The 20941-nt window shown below is 40.3% G+C and overlaps 2 protein-coding genes across 4 annotated transcripts in view; one reads left to right on the top strand and one right to left on the bottom strand.

Annotated features, from left to right (window-relative positions):
* bcan.L (brevican L homeolog) overlaps positions 1–8851 on the top strand; it is a 34870-nt gene extending 26019 nt beyond the window's left edge. For 2 of the 3 annotated variants that reach the window (XM_018228716.2, XM_041571937.1), the window contains exons 9-14: positions 2021–2131; positions 3613–3771; positions 5961–6043; positions 6246–6390; positions 8171–8353; positions 8538–8846. In XM_018228716.2, the coding sequence (XP_018084205.1) occupies positions 2021–2131; positions 3613–3771; positions 5961–6043; positions 6246–6390; positions 8171–8353; positions 8538–8554 (698 nt within the window). In that variant the 3' untranslated portion in view covers positions 8555–8846. 3 annotated transcript variants of the gene reach the window in all.
* Positions 8852–17012: 8161 nt separating this feature from the next.
* LOC108699118 (hyaluronan and proteoglycan link protein 2-like) lies at positions 17013–19535 on the bottom strand. The gene is made up of 3 exons (XM_041573980.1): positions 19451–19535; positions 17417–17770; positions 17013–17182 (listed from the first exon to the last, which is right to left on the bottom strand). The coding sequence occupies exons 1-3, from the start codon at positions 19533–19535 to the stop codon at positions 17013–17015; spliced, it is 609 nt and encodes a 202-aa protein (XP_041429914.1).
* Between the last annotated feature and the right edge of the window lie 1406 nt (positions 19536–20941).

Here is a 20941-nt window from a genome sequence, read left to right on the forward strand (position 1 = left end):
TGATGGCAAAATCCTTTTAACATGAGATACTGTATCAGTCATACAATTGTAGGTTGTATGGACATTCTTCCATTCACAGTCTTCTGCACTGGGTTGAGAATCAGTGCACCATTAATAACGAAGAACCCCAGAGTGATTATAATTTCAATTATTCTAGTTTACTATATTCAAGTGAAAAACCTTTCATGAAAATGTTAGAAGACTTCCTGGCTCCACCTTATTAGCTCATTAGGTCTCGTTAGTATTCTCCTTCTTCTCTGCAATAATGGTGCAATAAAGTTCAGCTTGCTACTTCATTTTTATATTCTCTTCCTCTGGAAATAGTTTTCAGAAATCACTTTGAAGCTGGCCTTCCTGGGGGGGAAAGATTACAAAGTAGTCAATTGGGGGGCAGCCGAGTTAGAATGGGGTAAAAAATAATTGTCTGTCCTAGATAATCTTGGAACTATAGCAAGATCACTGTTCCACCAATGTTTTAAATATCCGTGTTAGTGGTGACCAGATAATGGACTCAATTGGGAAGCCAAGCCCAAGAAGTCTGAAAACAGCTGGTTTTACAAAGAAAAATTACCGTATATACTCGAGTATAAGCCAAGTTTTTCAGCCCCCAAAATATGCTGAAAAACTCTACCTCGGCTTATACAAAAACGGTCGCCGTCTAAGAATAGTCGCCGGCATCCAAGAATAGTCTCCAAGAATATTCGCCGGCGTCCAAGAATGGTCACCGGCATCCAAAAACGAGACGCCGGCACCTCAATTTTTTGATTGAAACTTACCAGAAGCTGCTTCATTTCTCACTCTAGGCTTATACTCGAGTCAATAAGCTTTCACAGTTTTTGAAGGTAAAATTAGGTACCTCGGCTTATACTTGGGACGGCTTATACTCGAGTATATACGGTAATACTGGAATAAAAAGTGGAGCAGAATAGAATACTCAGCTCACAGAAAGAGGCTGCAGGGAATCTATAAATTAAGCAGAGTGCTGGACTACAAAACTGCTTCTAGTGAGTGGGAAAGATCATCTTAATACCAAGATCAAAATGCCAGACTAGAAGATTCTAATGACCTCCTAAAGCAGAGTTGTCGAGTTTTTTCCCCCCTGTTGTGGTCCAACATTTGCTCAAGCCTCCCTTAGCATATCAAATGGTATCAAATATCTAAAACATTGTTGTGTCAGTAATTCAGTAATAAGCTATGACTTTTGTGATGTATATGAGCAATGCTGTAAATGTTCACCCTTAATTTTACCTTTACTGACGATCAGACTGACATGCTAGAAGGGCAAATAGACATTCGCATCAAATCTCACCATTATCTAAGATTTAGCTTTAGCCCCCCCCCCCAGCCACTGTTTGGAGACCTCCAAGGGGAAGTTATTCATGAATTTAGGGATACTTTATGAATAGTTCAAGACATCCTGCAGCTTTGAGTAACTGAAACAATGGAGTCAATACTTTAAATAAATATATTTACAGGATATTATTTCCATTTAGTTTAGACTCAGATTAATATTGTTCCTTCTGCACAGCAATTAAAATAGCCCAGACTGAGTTCATTAACACCCTTTTTCTGTAGAACCATGACAGTATGACTGAGTGTCTTGAGAGACACTTGGTCCTTATTCTAGTTTCAAGCAACAGTATAGAAACCATTGAGAACTCAATGCAGTGCTCCTCAGATGGAGGTTGTGTTGGTATAACTTCTCCATGTGAAATCAGCCTTTTTCAGCAGCTCAAGATTAAGGAAACATCATGGAAAATTATTGTGAGAAAGGGGCTTTAAATGACTCAAAACTTGAAGTCCTCATGGACTAATCATAAGAGAGATAATGTAAGTGAACAGTCAATTTGGATTTATAACAAAAACAAATGTTTTACCAAATGGCTTACCAACTCAATAACTTCAAAGAAATTCCCCTGACGCCCTAAACATCAATAGTTTATTGTCAAACTGCGGAATGTTTTAGTCATTTGAAAATGATGAGCAATTCAGTAGCTTCCCTCTATGCCTTGTGTTGTAGATGTCTGCTACCCAAACCCTTGTGGAAATGGAGGGACTTGCATTGACGAAGAAGACGGAGACTTCCTCTGCCTGTGTTTGCCAGGCTATACTGGGAAAATCTGTGAAATAAGTGAGTGTGATCTAGAACGTCTTGGCATTGATACCACAGCTATGGCCCATGGGTGGGACTAATCTATATGCTGAAAGTGAATTTTAGGTCAATACAAGATAATTATCATGCAGCAAAGAGTTTCTAATATAATAATGGTGTTGAAGTGCCGGGGGATTGAGTAATTTACTTAAATCTCCATAAATTTGCTCATATGCCAAACCCAGCATAGGTGGTTTGCACAGTTAAGCAGCAACTGCTCCCTAAGGTTGCACCTAGCATGTCCTAGATGCCTTTGTCCATCCTGGCTGGACAAACAATTTCAGGAAGCCATTGTAGCTGGTGCTTATGCAATTCCTTTGGCTACTTCGACTTCTTAGATAGAACCATATGGACTTAATTTACTTCATAACGTCAAAGTGCATCTGGACACAGATTGGCAGTAAGAATGTAAGGAGCTACAAGTTTTTTATTCTTGGCTTTTGAAGAACAGTGTGAAGTGGTTTGGGAGCACAAAACTCAAACAACTCTACTGTGCGTGTATGCATTATGGCCTAGACATAGCAATTAGGGTGAGGGGCCGTTGATACAAGTAGGTACAGATTCCTACAACACCACCAATTGCGATTTGTATCTGAAATACAATACCTATGCAATGCTGCATTAAATTGTGGCGGGCTTTGTCCTATTTTTCCACAGGAATATTTACTTAGCATTCAACATTTGTTGCCTATTCATTAAAATGATTACTGTTGTCATAGTATTAGTCTAAACACAACAAAGCATAAGGACAGAAGGGAATAAAAGGTGATGGAAGATAAGTGGTCCAGAATTATTTCAAAATGAAGCCAGTTTTTTCCTCAATTTTCCTGTGTATGCCCTAGCAATTGGGGACTACTTTTATCTTATTGAGGTTGGCCAGTGGATAATAATCCTTCTGAAAGGCGAAGGAAGGACTTATGGTGTCCATGTGTACCTTAGAAACTAAGATAAGGTTGAACCACCACAGTCCATGTTTATTATTTAAACCTTAAATATTTAAGTCAATATTAGCATCAACCATACATTTAAGTTAACACTAGAACCATCAACCATTCCCCAGCTCACAATGCCAGATGAGCAAGGTAAATAGATGTACCCGACTCCTGAACCTGTGACTCAAGAGTCACACCAGCACCTTTCTTCCACCAACCAAAAGGTAGCATACCTCAAGCAAGCATTCCCCACTGACCAGTAAAAATGATAAACAAGTGCATGAAACACAACGTATACAACTACAGGTAGCAATTTATACCCCAGGGGTGGCAAGATGTTTTATTCTCCTCATAACCAGACAAAAACAAAGCTAAAATCACTTCTCCTACTGCTCCTCTAGCTCCCCTGTCCACTAGCTACCAATGACAACCTGGAGCACCCAACAAGCTTCATACAGAAGCCCAAGAGCAGACTAAGGAACCCTAGTCCTTTCTGCACATGATCTAATGTCCGTGTCTCTTGCTTAGATGTAGAGAAGTGTTTGGGCGACTGGGATGCCTTCCAAGGATTCTGCTACAAACATTTCCATGCAAGACGAAGCTGGGAAGAGGCAGAGAACTTCTGTCGAGAGGCTGGAGGACACCTAACCAGTATCATGACCCCCGAAGAGCAAGAGTTTCTCAGCAGTAAGTGTTTATTATAATAAATGATTTAAATACACCTGACTTGTGCTAGAGCCACATGATATCACTAAAAACACCTGGGATTAGGGGAAGCAGGGGGCCTGGGCGCTTGAAGTTTAAAAACTGCAACTTAGGTTTTTTGGCACAATATTCATTAAAAAAGTATATAAAAACTTAAAAATTCTGTACCATTTATGAAATAATGAAGTTACTCTTCACTCTCCCCCTCTGAACAACCTGTCTTTCTTCATTCTGTCTTCATGCAGTAGGTGTGAGTTTTTGATTGACAGTTAGGTCTAATACATGCTTTGGGGGGGGTTGCACCCTTAACCTAGGTGCTCACTCTTTAAAAATAAAAGGCTCTAATGGAAATCCTGTTTCTCTGCATGCAGGGAGTCTGTTATTTTGTTACCATTTGTTTGTGCTGGAGTTGGTTATTTGAGTTATGCTGCTAAGAACGGGAACTCCCCTAAAAGACGTATGATACCTACCTGTCAATCAGAATCTGACTCAGACCTCAGCATACTGAGAGTAACTTGATTATTTCTTAAATGGTACAGACTTTTTAATTGATTATATTTAGAAAGTGTCTTATTTCAGCAAGATGAAGCTTATATTACATTTTTATTTTTGTGACAGTTCCCCTTTAAGGCTGGGCTTCCAGCTAGAAGAGCAAAGAACCATCCTACCCAAATTTCACCCTACAGAGCACTGGCCTAGGCACAACCCATCTCCTGCCCCCTCCAACAAATTGGAGGTGTATGTGCAATACAGTCTATGCACATGCATGAATCAAATAATGTCCATGCCGACAGGTTGTGTAGGACATTTCCAGTGACAGGATGGGGGGACTAGAGAAAAAAGAGGTCTAAGCACCCACTGATTGCCCTCCTGAATCTGCTGCCCATGTCACAGTCCCTCGGGTGGCTATATATAGAAAATAAGGCTCTGCTGCAGGTCTAGTAACCTATAGCAATCAATCAAGTAACCAGTAAATACTACCTTCAGAATGATTGCTATAGGTTACAAGATCTGTACTTGTTATATTCTTCCTTGCAATGTTGCAGAACTACAACTTTGTGTAGATTTGATCAGGGTCTATGCGACTACCCCAAACCCCCGTTGCCTAGTCAATCCTTGTACCTCCTCACTCCAGAATTACCTGCACTTTGTTAGCATCCCTTGTCCAAAATCTGCAGTTTACACTTGGTTTATGGTCATTCTGTATCCAAATTTACTGTGACAGGTCTAGCTATTGCTCTAATGAATGTTTTTGTACTGCAGGGAATGTCTGCAGTCAGTACATCTGCACTGCAGTATGGAGCTTCTATAGCTTTTCCACTTGGAAGCACACGCAAGCTGAGTTGTATTTACACAGGTCTTTTCTATACTGGCTGTGGAGTTTTGCACCAAAGCTGACTTTATGGGGATATAATCATGGGCAATCACCATGCAGAGCAAAAGTGCCCCATGGATTTATCTGGGATGAGCTGTAAATATAGGATAGTGTGTAGTAAGTCAAGGTGTCTGTCCCACCTGTTTTTGAACTACAACTCTCAATGACAGCCAATGGAGCAGGATACGTTGGGATACAGTTTTACCCTGAATATATTTAAGGAATAGGGCTGTTGCACAGATTACCATGATCAGAGGGCCCATAACTCATACAATGTTACTTTAGGATTCTACCAGAGCTACCCTCCTCCTCCTCCTCTTGGGTTATACATGTGTAGTTGTCAGTATATCAACAAGGCACTAGAGGAACCCAGCAAGTTGGGATGGACTAGGGGCACTATCACTACCTTGGAGAACAGCAAAACATCCCTGGACATTATTTTGTTGCCCTAAACAATAAAATGTATACCTTGTAAATGTTTTGGGGGCCCAGCATCCAATACCCCAAAACATGCACTCTGAGTAAGAGGACGGAGAAACCAGGCACAAGATAGAAAACAATGGGGCAGAATCATTTAGGAGGCCAAGGCTCTTCAATGGTCACTGGCTAAGGTAAGGTATTATAAGAATGCTGTTGCCCAGAACAAATGTCCTCTATGTCCCAAATATGCAGCCCTGACTATGAGCTTATACACAGCAAGACTTGAGTAGATTCAATGTCTCTTAAGCTTCTTGGTTCAAGATTTCTTTTATCTAGATCTTCCTTCTCTCTATTGTGATTTTCCGTCTCCTTTCAGACAAGTACAATGACTATCAATGGACTGGGCTGAATGACAGGACCATAGAAGGGGACTTCCAGTGGTCAGATGGGAACCCCCTGGTAAGACTTTGCTAGATCATCATTAGCAGCAAAAGAGATGGAGAGGGGGTCATTCTTATTAAACCACCTTTATGGGTAATTATGGCTATAGTATCACTGTAACCAAAGTGGAAGCAAAGGTTGTCAGGTGACCACCACCAGCAATTGTTGTTTGCAATAATAAAAAATAAAAAATTTTTCCTGTTTTTTTTTTTCGTTTTAGCTCTTTGAGAACTGGGCCCATGGGCAGCCAGACAGTTATTTCCTCTCTGGAGAGAACTGTGTGGTGATGGTGGGACACAATGAGGGCAAATGGAGTGATGTCCCATGTAATTACCACCTCCCATTTGTCTGCAAGATGGGACTAGGTAAGGAACAGGAAACCCCCATTTCTACTAATTTAATTATAATCAGATGCTGTAATGGCTGAAAAAGGGGAAATATTTAATACAATAATAATTTGGTGTTGACCTTTTTGGCCACAAGGTACATAATATTCACACTTAAGAGCACACAATACACACTGGGGAATAGAAATTGCAACAACCTACGTGATCCAACATTGATACCCATGCTCATTCCAGCACCTACCAGCACCTTTTTAAATCCATATGTGACTTATTAGAAAATATTTAATCCAATCCATAATGACCTACACACACACACACACACCATTATAGGGCAATATAGGAGTGCCTCCAACATTTCTTAAACAGCAGGCTGAGCATTTTATGTCACATCAGCATTTTATAACTTAGTGCCCCAGCATTTCATGACACAGTGGCCCCAGCATTTAAATGACACAGTGGCCCCAGCATTTCATGACACAGTGGCCCCAGTATTTTATGACACAGTGGCTCCAGCATTTCATGACACAGTGGCCCCAGTATTTCATGACACAGTGGCCCCAGCATTTCATTACTTAGTGCCCCAGCATTTCATGACACAGTGGCCCCAGCATTTAAATGACACAGTGGCCCCAGCATTTTATGACACAGTGGCTCCAGCATTTCATGACACAGTGGCCCCAGTATTTCATGACACAGTGGCCCCAGCATTTCACACAAAGTGGCCCCAGCATGACACAGTGGCCCCAGTATTTCATGACACAGTGGCCCCAGCATTTCATGACAAAGTGGCCCCAGCATTTCATTACTTAGTGCCCCAGCATTTCATGACACAGTGGCCCCAGCATTTAAATGACACAGTGGCCCCAGTATTTTATGACACAGTGGCCCCAGTATTTCATGACACAGTGGCCCCAGCATTTCATGACAAAGTGGCCCCAGCATTTTATTACTTAGTGCCCCAGCATTTCATGACACAGTGGCCCCAGCATTTAAATGACACAATGGCCCCAGCATTTCATGACATAGAGGCCCCAGTATTTCATGACACAGTGGCCCCAGCATTTCATGCCGCACTCTGAATGGAAGATAAATCTCTGAGGTGAGAGCAGACAAGTAGACAGGTCCAAATAACAAGCCAGTGGTCAAAACCAGGAGGTTAGCATGTACAGAATAGGAATGAATCAGAAACTTACTCACACAATAGCACAGAGCCCAGAAATATAGGTTCTAGGGATAAATCCCCAAATACACGCAATGATCCACCAACCCCAAAAAGCCACTGGCAGCTCAAACAAGGGGAGGACACTCTAACCAACACAAGACCCAAAGACCTGACAGTGGCCCTACCATTTCATGGCACAGTGGCCCCAGTATTTCATGAAACAGTGGCCCCAGCATTTCATGAAAAAGTGGCCCCAGCATGTCATGGTATACTGACCTGAGCAGCATACAAAGGTTATGAATGAATAATGAAGACACACAGAAAACAAGAGGATTGTTTTGTTAACATGCAAAAGGTGGGTACATTCAAAAGCAATCATGGAAGATAGAAAAAGTATCAGTATTCCTACCAGTCGCTCACTGTGTCTTCTAAAATCAATGTATTTAGGCCCAGCCCATGTTTTTATTTTATCATGTCATGTTAAATTTCATTGTCAGGGTCTTGTGGTCCATGACTTGAGACTTTACTAGTCTGGTAGGCTAGAAAACCTACTGAACTGCAATAAATTATTTAGAAATAAGTCCAAATATTTGGGCTTGATGAACTGCAACATCTTTACCTTTACCTCTTCTCTAGTGTCCTGTGGTCCTCCTCCAGATGTCCCCAATGCCACCATGTACGGCAGGCCAAAATCAACCTATCAGATCAATTCGGTGATTGGATACGGTTGCAAGGATGGTTTCCTTCAGAGGAACTCACCAATCATTAGGTGCCAAGCAGATGGTTTTTGGGAGGAACCCCAACTAAGCTGCATCCCCAGTGAGTAGAATCAAAGACCAACCTTGAGCTTTTCAAACTTCATGATAGGAAGGAACCAGAGGAAATAATAACATTTATAGTTAAATTAAAGGCATTGGCCAACTTGATGCAACAGAAATACCAAAAAAAATATGGCCTTGTATCTAATAATTGATCTCACACCACCTTCCCTTTCTTTTCACAGATGCCTCATTTCAGTAATCAGATCGTTTGAGATCCTGTGTCCTTCCAATCTTTGCTCTAATATGTTTCCCACCTGGCCATAAGTAGCCTTTCTGAAAATATCTCCAGGACCCAACAGCTGCAGGATGCGGCTCCAGACCAACAATGGGTTCAAAACACAATTAGTGGCACCATAAGGGGGCGGAGGTTATTTCTGTGGACAAATTAATGTATAGACTGCAGCCAGATCAAACGCAACCTAACTGCTTCACTTCCACTTTACTGCAGCAAAGACATGCTCAACAGCCCCCAATAAATGGAAACGTGCCAAAAATACTGCTGAGTCTCTTCTATTTATATGATCATAGGGAGGAGGGAAGGAAACAGTATAGTAACTCTTGCCATCCTTGACTATTCAGGTTAATATTAACTGTAATATTTGTCTTTTATAATGTTAGTCTGTATATTATAAATGAGGATATTAGAAGTCACTTTGCGGTTCCATAACCTGAATGACCTTGGACCTGGTCATGGAGCTTCTCTCTGACTTACGATATCCTTATATTTTGTGATAGGGGGGTATATAAACGCTGGTCTAACAGTCACCCTGCTATAGTTCCAGGGGTACCCAGGGTACAAATAAGCACTCACCCCAAATCTCCCCCTAACTGACCTTCAGGCTGGGCCCCCTTAGCTCATAACAAGGTTACAGATATATAGAAAAATTGGGGTAACAGTCACCCTGCTATAGTTCCAGGGGTACCCAGGGCACAAATAAGCACTCACCCCAAATCTCCCCCTAACTGACCTTCAGGCTGGGCCCCCTTAGCTCATAACAAGGTTACAGATATATAGAAAAATTGGGGTAACAGTCACCCTGCTATAGTTCCAGGGGTACCCAGAGTACAAATAAGCACTCACCCTAAAGGCATTCAGCCTTAGCCAATTGTGACCCCTCCTCTATTAATGTATAAGTAAACCTTTAAAATAAGTGAATGTAAAATTGATGAGGGGCTATTCTTTTGCAATGTACATTCATTATTTATTTATTTTTTAATTCCAAGATAATGAGGGACACATCTAAATGAATTTTGTTACAACAGCACCACCTGCTGGTCAGTTTCCCACCAGTCTGACCACCAAGTAGTCAAGGAAGTTGTCAGGAGAAAGAAAGAGGCTGCCCTGATGTTCTTCTGCTTAGGAAAGGTGTGAGAAAGGTTTCTAATTGTTTTCCTAAGCAGAAGAACATCAGAGCAGCCTCTTTCTTTCTCCTGACAACTTCCTTGACTACTTGGTCGTCAGACTGGTGGGAAACTGACCAGCAGGTGGCGCTGTTGTAACAAAATTCATTTATATTAACAGCACATGTATCCCTTAATATCTTGGAATTAAAAAAAAAAATAATGAATGTACAATACAGGTGTTGTAACACAATGTATTTATATTAACAGTACTTGTATCCTTTAATATCTTAGAATTAAAAAGTAATGATTGTAAATTACAAAAGCTCTTAGAATAGTACTCGCAATCGAAATGTGACAACATTAAACCTCAGGGCTGACTACAGGCAAGATAGTTGCAGGCAGGCAACCTTAACATCGGTTTTGTCACAGACAGAGGAAGTGGTTTTACCTGTGTTTTAAGGATATTTCCCCAAAAAAGTTATTTTATATTGCAGTGGATATTATAACCCCCAGTCATAATCATTAAGGATATTAGAAGTTATCATGGAGCATTCTCAGGCTTTGTATTGAAGGTTTATGGAACTCTTTAGCAACTTCCCTGTAAACTTTTGGGTTACATTTACCTCCTACATATCCTGGTGCTCTGTATTAGCTATTAATATATAGTATCATTACTATTTAGATTGCAAGCCACCTGGCCAGGCCTTTCTGTAGTGCACTTTAACACGTTGCGCTCCTATTGGTGCTTTGTTTTAGTTCTGCTGTAGTTAGTGTTGTAACAAGAACAATCATCCTAATGGACAAATTGGGCTTCTAATGAATGTATTTTATATTTATACTTGGAGTGTGGCCTGAGAAACAGTGACACCAAGTGGACAAGACTCATTAAAGCAGGTTGTTTTACAAGTCAAGGAGTTTTGTGTGCAATCAATTAAAGGGATACTGTCATGGGAAAAAATGTTTTTTCAAAATGAATCAGTTAATAGTGCTGCTCCAGCAGAATTCTGCACTGAAATCCATTTCTCAAAAGAGCAAACAGATTTTTTTATATTCAATTTTGAAATCTGACATGGGCTAGACATTTTGTCAATTTCCCAGCTGCCCCAAGTCATGTGACTTGGGGCAGCTGGGTTTCTTTTTAACAGTGACACCATGTGGTGAAATCTAGTTAATGCACAGGTTCAAGCAGAGAGAATGGGAAGGTTAAAAACACAGACGAGAGATTAAAAAAATGCAATTTTTTGACCAAGCCTGTTTTTGTATCCACACCCCCTAATTACCACGTTCATTTTACCAAATTAGGCAGATTCTGAAAGTTTGAACACATTTCTGTGGTTTTTATGTGTTATTAAAGTTTTGCTAATGAAGGTGAATTTCCCTTTAAGCTGCAAGTCACAGTTTCCCCAAGAGACCTGCTTATCTTAAATTGTGACAATTGTTTCTTTGCTTATCTTAAATTATTAAAAAAGTATTTAAGTGCAGCTGCCACGTATTCTGGGCTCTCTGCCAAAAGCCAATTAAGTTTTAGAAACTTTTTTTTTTTCTGGCTGTTCAGTGCAGGAAGATTAAAGAGAAAGTCAGGAAATTTCAGTAACAATCTGGGACTGTGGGTTGAGCTGCTAAAATCAGGACTGTCCCCTGAAAAACGGGACAGTTGGGAGGTATGGGAACACTGCAGCAATTCCATTACACGCCCTCCAAGAGAAACAGGGAGCAGCATGGAGGGATCCCTGGACTTGCTCCTGGTTAATAATTAATAGGTAGTGATGGGTGAATTGGTCCCGTTTAGCTGAGAATTCGCTAAAACACAGATTTTGATGCCAGCGAACAGTAAAGTCAATGGGCATCCGATAATTGTCACTGGTGTCCGAATTTTCGCTACATAATCACAAATTTATTCGCAGGCGGCAAAACTCGGAAATTCGCCGTGAGTTTGCGCCTGGAAAATAAATTGGCCCGTCAATATTAATAGGCAAAAAGCCAGAGGCAGTGCAATATTAAAGGGCATGTAAAGGCAAAAACATAAAATCCCATTTTTACTTTCTTTAATGAAAAAGAAACCTGTCTCCAATATACTTTAATTAAAAAATGTGTACTGTTTATATAAGAAACCAGACTGTATGCAGTGAGATTCTCCCTTCATTTACTGCTGTGGATAGGAATTGTCAGACGGTCCCTAACTGCTCAGCAGGGAAACAATCATACTTATGAACAGCAGGGGGAGCCCCCGCCTTACTTCCCAGCCATGCAGAACTCAAGCAGCTTTGTTTATGACGATCCCTAAGCAGCCCAGGTCTTGCAAAGATGTATAACAAAGTTACAAGATGGTGACCCCCTGTGGACAACTTTGAAAGCATAAATCATTTGTTTGATTAGGCTTGTGGTGCAGTAAGTTCATGTTTATATTTAGTGTACAAAATACAGCATTTCTAGCCTTATTCTATTTTAGACTTTACATGCCCTTTAACTTTGCTCTATATGGAAGGGATTTGCTGCCAACAACAGGTGAGATGTGGTACTGCAAGTAGCATTAAATCAAGCATTCTTCCATAACAGTGCTTCCTTTATGTCAACCAACAGGACCCTAAGCATAGTCTAAATGGGGGTGGTTCACCTTTAAGTTAACTTTTAGAACGTTATAGAATGACTAATTCTAAGCAAATTTTTTAACTGGTCTTCATAATTTATTTTTATAGTTTTTTTTAGTTATTTGTCTTTTTCTTTGGCATCCTCTCAGCTTTCAAATGGGAGTCACTGACCCCCATCTAAAAACAAATGCTCTGTAAAGCTACAAATGTATTGTTATTGCTACTTTTTATTACTGATCTTGTTCTATTCTACTCAGGCCTCTCCTATTCATATTTCAGTCTTTTATTCAAATCAATGCGTGGTTGCTAGGGTAAATTGGACCCTAGCAACCAGACGGTTGAAATTGCAAACTGGAGAGCTGCTGAATAAAAAGCTAAATAACTCAAAAACCTCCAATAATAAAAAATGAAAACCAATTGCAAATTGTCTCAGATTATCACTCTCTACTTCACATAATTATTACTTCCACTATCAGCAGGTAAACGAGGAGAGGACACATATAATGCTTCCTGATCATTCTTCCTTTTTATATTTCATTAAAGGGGATCCAACCCTCAATGTTTTTTGTTTTAACTGCTAGACCCTCCCTTCTACCCCCAACCCTGCCTTGAAACAGAAGTGACATGGGCAAACCCCACTGGGCAGGTTATAGAGGAATTCATCTTTTTTCTCCTATCCGGAGGGTGCAATAAGATGCCATAAGGTGGTTAGTTCCCCTTTAACTTATGCAAATTTAATATCTGATATTTTAATGTTCATTTTTAGTATTCAGGTTAAATACTCAATTCAGCAGTTAACCAGACACCCTATTATTATTATTTTCTCACCTAGTAACCCATAGTAACAGGGAGAATTTACTGCTCTTTATTTTGAAACATATGACTGGTTGCTGTGGGTTACTAGACTCTGTTAATATCTTTTTTAGTAAACAAGATAATTGAGAAGGGAAAAAACGGATTCAACAGTGATTTTGAATACTTGGCAAGTTGGCAGCAAAAGATCGAATTCAAGTGATTTTTTTTTTTAAGATTCTCTAAAATCAATGAACTCAGTTGGCAGTTCCATTTCTCTTCAACAGGGGGCAGTGCTGTACAGGAGATCTCTCTGCACAGCCAGTTTATTTTCACAGCTGGAATCACTGCTGGATCTGCCTCTGGAGCTGAATATTTGTATTAGCAAGAGATTTAGCGCAGTTATTAACATTCCCCTCTCCTAAGCCCATAAAAAATGGATTGGTGGTCCTACAACTGGACGTGCAATGAGCAGCTTGATAAAGGCAGTTCAAACTTGAAAAAGGAAAAGTGACGTCGGAAATTTAAATTCATTAAATTCATTTGTCATGGAGATCAGTGATAATTCATCTTAGGCGTCTCCACCTGGGTTTGAACTTGCAGGATCTGGGGCGACGGAGGGATGCTGTAACTCATGGGTCTCTTGATGGTCGCAACTTTGCGCAAGTTTGGGGCAGATTTGGGGGTGTGGTCAGATGTAGCCGGGCAGGTTGTGACCGATTTGGAGAATGGCCTAAGGTCCTACTATTTTGGTTGGTTACATCAGGTGGTATCTGAGCAGGATTATTCAAATGCATCATTAAACCTTGTTTGAAATGCTGTTAAGTCCTCCTCATTTGGTTAAAAAGTTACCAATGGCGTAAAGCACCAGCCGATATAAAACTAAATGTCGCCCTTAAGGTCTATAGCAATACACTCCGTACAGTGGCTTCTCCTGATCTGGGAAGCCAAAACTCCTAACCCCGGGATCTGGAAGTCCTCCGCACCTTTTGCGAGGTTCTGTGATAGGGAAAGGAACACTGCCATCGGATAACCAGCCTCCATCGCAGTGATCCAAGCCGAGGAACTTCCATGCAGCATAGAGGTGCCCAACCTTGGCAATATTGGCCTGTTGGGTTTTGCATATATCAATGACTCCGTTGTAGGTCAAAGGGTCATGGACAAAGAAGACAATCCCTGGAGGGCATATAAGCAATGAGCGGTATAATTAGATCGCACTGGGCTCCACAGCAAAATAATTTTAGGACCTTCTAAAAGGCATTAGGTCTTGTTTGTGAAGATTCTCATTCATCCAGGTCATGGTATGTCTGTTGAAATAAATCAACTGGACTTCTTGTGTTTTTCTTGAAGACATTTCACCAGTCATCCAACTGGCTTTCTCAATTGAGAAAGCCATTTGGATGACAGGTAAAACGTCTTCAAGAAAAGCACTAGTCCAGTTGATATGACTTATTTTTACAGGCATTAGATCTTCTACATAGTGTCTTACCTTGAAGGAACTCGTAACAAATTAATTTCTATAGGGCTCTTCCAAGCACTTTTACAATTTACTACGTTTTCAGTGATGTAATGAACTTGAAACAACAGCACCACCTGCTGTTCAGGCCACGGTTGCAGAAAATTAACTTAAAGTGAAAAGAGTTAAGACCTGTGAGGTTGCTCTTCTCAGAAATGGAAGTGAGCAGGGAAGAGTCACCTGATATTTCACTTGTCAGTTCTAAGCAGAGCAACATCACAAGATTTTCTTGTGCTCATATGAGTATGAGATCATTTATAGGGTACAGTATATCCATATAATACACACAAGCCATGAATATCTTGTAAATGATATCCTTCGGCCTTGTGTTTTTGTATGGCCATGGAACTCCTCGGTAACATAATATCCTTGTAATTTACAAGAGGGGGTACTTTATTCACTATATAACACACATGAATATCCATGAATATCCTTTAAATTGTATCTTTATAAATGGTGCTTAGTGATGTCATCTGTTATAATCGGAGCTTAGTGATGTCATTTCTGTCACATGACTCACTGAAACTTGTGTATTATAATAAATAAAGTACCCCCTGTTGCAAAATATGAGGATATTAGAAGTCACCTTGGTAACTTATAAAATCCCTATATTTTAAAAGAGAAGGTAATTTATTTACTATATAATTCAGATGTAAATACATGGACCGATAAATGAGTTATGTGACTGGTGCATCAAGGAAATATACTGGGCTCTTACCCTTCAGATCCGAAGTGAAGCAGAAGGCATCAAATTTGTCCTTGAGTTTGTCCTTGGGGCCATAGCTGCGTATACCAGGAGGGAGGTTTCCCCCGCACGGCTCACGGGGGATTATCATACGATAGTGGATGGATAGTGCCATCTATGAGCCAGCCAGCATTGCACCAATCCAAGCCATCGGTCCATGCTGGAATATAAAGCAGAAATAACTAAGCAACAGTGGTTTACAATCTGCCTCTCTTAAAAGACACGTCCATCAAGTCCAAACCTTTGCTCAGAGACTTCAGAATTATAGATTTCTATGGAATCCTTTGGATGTTGTCTCCTGTTGGCTTGATGGTTATATATTCAGACACCGGGCAACATATTTATAGTCCAATGGTGTTCCTTGGCATCCACCCATCCCTTCCCAAAGGGGGAGCTGCTAACTAAAAAATAGTTGGGCTTGTGGTGGGCTGGACAGTGTTTGGGGTGTTCAATTTTTATGTTGGGAACAATGCATTATTGTATTAGAGAAGGTCCAGAGAAGAACAACTAAACTGGTAAAAAGTATGGAAAATCGTAGCTATGAGGAAAGACTGGCCAAGTTGGGAATGTTCACACTGGAGAAGAGGCGCTTAAGGGGTGATATGATAACTATGTATAAATATATAAGGGGATCATATAATAATCTCTCTAATCCCTTATTTTCCAGTAGGTCTTTCCAGCTGACACAAGGTCACCCATTCCGATTAGAAGAAAGTAGGTTCCGCCTAAATATTGGGAAGGGGTTTGTTACAGTGAGAGCTGTGAAGATGTGGAATTGTCTCCCTGAATCAGTGGTACAGGCTGATACATTAGATAGGTATAAGAAGGGGTTGGATGGTGTTTAGCAAGTGAGGGAATACAGGGATATGGGAGATAGCTCATAGTACAAGTTGATACAGGGACTGGTCCCATCTTGGAGTCAGGAAGGAATTTCCCCCCCCCCTCTGATTTAAATTGGAGAGGCTTCAAATTGGTTTTTGGGTTTTTTTGCCTTCTTCTGGATCAACTAGCAGTTAGACAGGTAAAATATAGACTTAAAAGGTTGAACTTGATAAGCGTGTGTCTTTTTTCAACCTAACTTACTATGTTACTATTTTTGCCATGTAACCCATCGGGTAAATTGGGTGGTTATCTTTAAGTCGTCACTGAAGTCACTGACCCCATATAAAAACAAATGCTCTGTAAAGCTACATATTTATTGTGATTGATACTCTTTATTACTTATATTTCTATTCAGACCTTCTCCTATTCACATTCCAGTCTCTTATTCAAGTCAATGCATGGTTGCTAACCAGACTTCTGAAATTGCAAACGGTAGAGATGCTGAATAAAAAACTCAAAAACCACAAATAATACATCATCATAATACATCATCATCTCTACATGATACTAAAAGTGAACAACCCATTAAAGGTTGTATAGACACAAGGGCCAGCAAAGTAGAATATGTGGGGTACAGGTGCTGAAATTACCCAATGGACGTTGGTACAAATAAACCCAAATACTTGGCACAGTGAATAATGTGTAAGCTGAAGAAGAAGCCCTGCCATTTGCTCTTCAACTGATTTCCAGCCTATCAATGGGAACCATCTACACCCCACTCATTTTTGGATTTGCACAGGGGGTAATAAGCAGCACATAATAGGCTAATTCTAATATATTGACCAATCTACTACTGCTGCCCAGTCTTAGACCTTTGTTTCCAGAACAAGACAAGATTCTTACATTGGTAAAGCTGTGAAAACCTGGCTAGCCTGCTGTCCTGCTCCTCACAAGCCTGTTGGGCCTCCGCGTAGTTGAATTTGTAGCGCCCTCCACTGGACTGATATGGAAAGACCACCCCTATAAAAAGTAAAGAAGGGTCATCAATGAGAATAAGTATGGGTGTAATCTTGAGGTTAGCACCCTGTGACCCTGGTGATATTCCTTACTTGTATCAGCTCTTTTAGGAATCCAGAAGACGCCAACATCCTTACTACTTGCATATTGTTTTAGATCAACCTCATTTGTTATTATTATTACATTTCCAAGGAAAATATTCTTATTATATTTGGGGGGAAGAGGAAATGTTATTACCCTCCAATTGTAATGATAAAGTTAAACTTTGATCTTCAAGACCATTCACCAGCTCACATCGGTATCGTCCTTCATCCTCTAGAGTCACATTTCTGATCACTAAGGAGGCATCGAGGAGGTGGTTCCGTCTCAGATAAGCCTGACCTTTCAGCCTGTGATAGTTCTTGTGGTGCCGTCCATTAGATATTAATATGAGGTTCTCCAGAGGGTCAGCTGGATTGACCTTACTCCATTTCACCCTGTAGATCAGTGGTCGCATGTGTAGAATACAAGAGAGGATGACATTGGCTCCTCTTTGGGTCAGAATCACAGGGTGGATTGGATCCAGCAGAAATTTTGGCGGCACCAAATCCACTGCATGCAAACAAAGGAAATTATATGAATTTATGTCCCTGTATCATCATCAAAAGTCTCCTGCTTTTTAGAACAAAACAAAAACATATGTTTAGGGTGGACGCACATCCTCACTGAGAATTTTGGAGCAATATTTTCTAATGGACTGATAACATGGAATAATAAGTATTTTGGGAAAGGAACTCTGAAGTTGTGGTTAAAACATCACTGGGAAGAGTTGGCTTTCTGCTTAGGATCTCCGGTCATAAAACATGGTCTCCACCCTAAGGTGGATCATCTGGAGACATGTGTGTGTGTAAAGAATTGAAGTGAATTTATCTCAAGCCAGATTTTAACATAAAAGATAAAAAAATGACATAATCCTAAAATCATGTTTAAAATATATCAAGGGCTGCCTTATTTTATCCAGATGTGTGTGTGTGTGTGTGTGTGTGTGTGTATATAATATATATATATATATATATGTATATATATATATATATATATATATATATATATATATATATATATATATATATATAGAAATCCATCAGTAGAAAGCAGCGCACACTGGAATTTTTAAAAGTTTAATTTATTTATCAAAATTTTTAAAATTTTACATGTATCGACGTTTCGGCCCTGGTCTTGGACCGTTCTCAAGATACACCATGTGTTTAAAACTGGGATTTTATACCCTCCTCTATCACCAAACAGGAAGTGAAATCACCAACACACATCACACAAGGACATAGGAAATAGCTATCACCCCACTGAGTGCTGTTCATTCGCTATTTGCAACAAAGTTGCTCATCTGGATCCTTTTTTGGCAACATATTATAAAAACATAGTTGCGCATTTGTATCGATTCATCCCTTATGATACTATAACAGCAGCCCAGTAAGGTATTATACGTCAAACCTAATGTCCCATAAAACAAAAATGCAAAACATAGCAAGATCATAATAAATGTACATAAACATAAACATCATCTCTGATTAAGGAAGCAAGTAAGGGACAACTGTTCATTAAGACCATTCGGCGCCATAGTATTAAGCTTTTTTATCCAAAAACATTCTCTCTGCAAAAGTAGTTTGGACCTGTCGCCTCCTCTCCGAAGGGGCGGTATATGGTCTATGCCAATATATTTAAACGTGGGTAAACGGTGTCCCTTATCCAAAAAATGTTTGGCCACAGGTTTAGTTGTACGATTGTCCCTAAAGGCAGTGCTTATAGCCGAGCGGTGGGCATCCATCCGGAGCCGCAAAGTAAGATCAGTCTTTCCCACATAGGAAAGACCGCACGGGCAGGTGATTAAATAAATGACATGAGTAGTAGTGCAAGTGATGTGGGATCTAATAGCAAATCGTCTCCCCGTGTGGGGGTGTGTGAAACTCTGACTAGGATACATATACCGACAAGATGTACAAGTGGGACATCTAAAACATCCCATCTTCCTGTTAGCCAGCCATCCTCTCTGTACCTGTTGATAACTCGAAATGGGATCTGTCTTAACTAAAAGGTTGTGCAAACTCACACCTCTTTTATAAGCCATCAAGGGGGGACTGTTTATCACTGATTTCAATCCATTATCCGCCTGTAAAATATTCCAATTTTTATGTACAACTTTTTTGATTCTTCCAGAAACCCCAGAAAATCGTGAGGAAAAGACGAGTCTATTAAGGGCCCGATCATTCTGTTCACCTTCCATTACCTTCTTTTTGGCCTTATAGAGGGCTTGTTTAAGCAACCTGCGTGGGTATCCCCTAACTCGAAATCTGTCCTCCATCGCTTTAAGTTGTATAGCTCTAGTGTCTTCAGAGGAGTTATTACGTAAAACCCTACAGAACTGAGAAATGGGAAGAGAAATTTTCATAGTTTCTGGATGCTGGCTTTTAAACTGTAACAAAGTATTCCGATCTGTGGCTTTTCTATACAAAGAATATTCAAATTTGTCACCATTTCGGCTTATTTCTACATCTAGAAATTGTATACGGTCAGTACTGGTCGTGGCGGTAAATTTCACAGGACCCCCCAAATATATATATATATATACTAAAACTATAATATAAATATATATATATTAATGGCATTCTGTGGCAGAGGCTTATAATTATTTGATATAATTATCAAATGTTTTCGAAAAACGTCAAATTAAAAAAAATGAAAACTTTCAAACAAAATTTTGAAAAAACATTCAGTAGTAGTATTTGCCACGGAGACCATGGTGAATGCCATACTCCAAGTCTGCCTATGCCACACCCCTGGACTTGTTGTCTAAAGATGGCCAGACATGTAGAGATCCGCTGGTTTGGTGACCTCGCCAAAATGAGTGTTTTACTCCTCAATATGCCCACTTTGAGGGGGGCGATATTATGCTGATCCGATAGTGGGCCCTGGAGCCCAACGATTGGATTACAACATTGAGTATGGAAGTCGGATCAACAAACTGATCCAAAGGGATTTTTAACCCTGCCCGATTGACATCTGGCTGACTTTTGTCTAGATATCAATTTGGGAAGCCCGTCAGAGGGCCCCATACACTGGGCAAACTTAATCTGGGGTTTAACCCAGTTCTGCATTTTTATAATGAGATTATAACACAATAGGAGAACTCTGGGAGGTAAAAAGGAAGCTGGCGGCCACCCAGCCAGAGAGATATTAGATACAAGGCTGAAACTTTGGGGGCGGGGGGTGAAAAAAAGCAACAGCAAAATCTTAAAATCTTGATGGACTGAGCCTTACAGGGGCTTATTTTGTTTATAACCTGGGGACATTTGCCACCAGGGGAGCAGCTTTTTAGGTGCTCTTATGGGATACAAATGCTTTTAAACCACCACCCCTGACACCTTCTGCCTCCTTGGATATTTAGTTGCACTGGGTGGTGGCACATGTGCTGATTAGGATGGGGACAGAAGGCCAGTAATTATGCACCTCTAAATACAGAGTTGGGGGTGTTCAAGATAGAAATGAAAAGCTCTTTCTATAGTGCGTGAATGGTTTGCTTAGTTAGGCCCTATCCTATCAACCCCTAAAACCTAGAGGGTTACTAATGGGAGCAATTCCCAATGCTTAGTAGAACTCACCCTAGCATACCATCTAGGACAGGGATCCCCAACCATTTTTATACGTTAACCACAAGCATGAAACACGTTCCCCAGGGTGCCAATTATGGGATGTGATTGACTACTGGTA

Source organism: Xenopus laevis, chromosome 8L (genome assembly GCF_017654675.1).
Source record: "Xenopus laevis strain J_2021 chromosome 8L, Xenopus_laevis_v10.1, whole genome shotgun sequence".
In the NCBI taxonomy this organism is placed as follows: Eukaryota; Metazoa; Chordata; class Amphibia; order Anura; family Pipidae; genus Xenopus; species Xenopus laevis.